Source organism: Amphimedon queenslandica, unplaced genomic scaffold, assembly GCF_000090795.2.
Source record: "Amphimedon queenslandica unplaced genomic scaffold, v1.1 AMPQUscaffold_11619, whole genome shotgun sequence".
In the NCBI taxonomy this organism is placed as follows: domain Eukaryota; kingdom Metazoa; phylum Porifera; class Demospongiae; order Haplosclerida; family Niphatidae; genus Amphimedon; species Amphimedon queenslandica.
The window spans coordinates 3,614-5,055 of NW_003548139.1; the positions used below are offsets into that span (position 1 = coordinate 3,614).

General features: G+C 32.0%; 1 protein-coding gene across 1 annotated transcript in view; it reads right to left on the reverse strand.

Moving 5' to 3' along the window:
* Positions 1-545: 545 nt before the first annotated feature.
* The window catches only part of LOC109589124 (uncharacterized), a 6,457-nt gene continuing 5,560 nt past the window's right edge, over positions 546-1,442 (reverse strand). The window contains exons 9-14 of the mRNA XM_020005240.1: positions 1,360-1,431; positions 1,217-1,258; positions 1,103-1,168; positions 818-922; positions 676-717; positions 546-626 (exon numbers count right to left, since the gene is read on the reverse strand). Of these exons, the coding sequence (XP_019860799.1) occupies positions 600-626; positions 676-717; positions 818-922; positions 1,103-1,168; positions 1,217-1,258; positions 1,360-1,431 (354 nt within the window). The 3' untranslated portion in view covers positions 546-599. The remainder of the gene's footprint in view (positions 627-675; positions 718-817; positions 923-1,102; positions 1,169-1,216; positions 1,259-1,359; positions 1,432-1,442) is intronic.

The following is a 1,442-nucleotide window of genomic DNA, read 5'->3' on the forward strand; positions in this document are numbered from 1 at the left end:
CATTTAACAGTGAGCAGGAGAGGATGCTTACAATCACAAAGTGTGTAATCTCATTGGGATATTTGGATCGTTACTTATAGCACACTTGGTATCACTGTCTCCATACATTACTGCCAGTATAATAGGATTCATTGTTAGATATGATAATGTTCCTAGTCCAGTGTATGCTACAGCATTGGTACTGTATCTTCTTCATACTATTACAATTTCACTGATACAAGCATACTTCAGGCCTGAACTAAGGAAGATATTAATAGGGATTTGGTATGTGATGAGTTTTTGTGGTGGAAAATCAGAGGAACATGATGGAATGAAAAGTAACACAGTGCCTTCACCACATGCATCTACTAACACTAATGAAACAAATGATACTGTTGATATTAATGTATTGTAATCATAGTAAACTTCAGTTGTGAACATGAACAATTATTATTGTTTTAAGTTATAATCATAATAACTTTTAATAAAAAACAATACTTTAAATAACAAAAAATATTTAAAATAGCAAAAAATTAAATTAGTGAAAAATATTAAATTAGCCAAAAAAAATTAAATTAGCTGTTTTGACTTTTTTATTGCCCTTGACAAGTTATAGAATATCATTTTACTTCTCCTTGTCCCTGTTCCTATTTAAAGTATATAATGTGTATAATTTATATCAATCATTAATCTTACTGCAGTACTACTCTTGTCAGGCCTGTACGTACTTTCTTTAGTCTGTATTAAAAAATGGCAGTGTTATAAAAAGTTATAAAAACTATAGTTATTATGCCTTTGCTTTCGCCAGCTTATATTATTACACAATAAATTTACTTACTGGCTCAGCTAACATATCATCATAGTAACTTGTTGAAAACTCTGGTAGTGGCAAGGATTGCTGTAATGAGGATCGTCTTTCTTGCAATGATGAGGTCGACATTAACTATAAATTACAAAGGAGTATTATAATATTGACAACACAACATCTGCTAATTCATGCTACCTATAGACTATGGAAAATACAAATGTACAACACTTCAACAATTAATTTTCATTTCTTAGCAAATTAAGTGCATGATGAAAAACTTAACACCATAGATACATGTACATGATATAATCTTACAGTAGCCCGGTGGGGTTGACTGTATATACTTCTCATAGTTGGCCAGGCTGTGTCCTTTTCTTGACTCTGTTAACATAATAAAGTGTACAGTGTAGTTCTAATGACGTTTCTTACTGGTGTTAATGCTGTCTCTCTTACACTAGTAACTTGGATTTCCTAAAGTGACATTAGTTATATGGCATAGTTAAAATGGCAGTGGTGTAAAAACCACACCTCCTATTGCGTTTACATGTACTTCATACAGATAATTTACTTACTGGCTCATCAGTTAACAGCTCATCATCATGGTAATTTGTTGTCATCTCATGCATTTCTGGCCAGGACCTGGACTATAAAATGA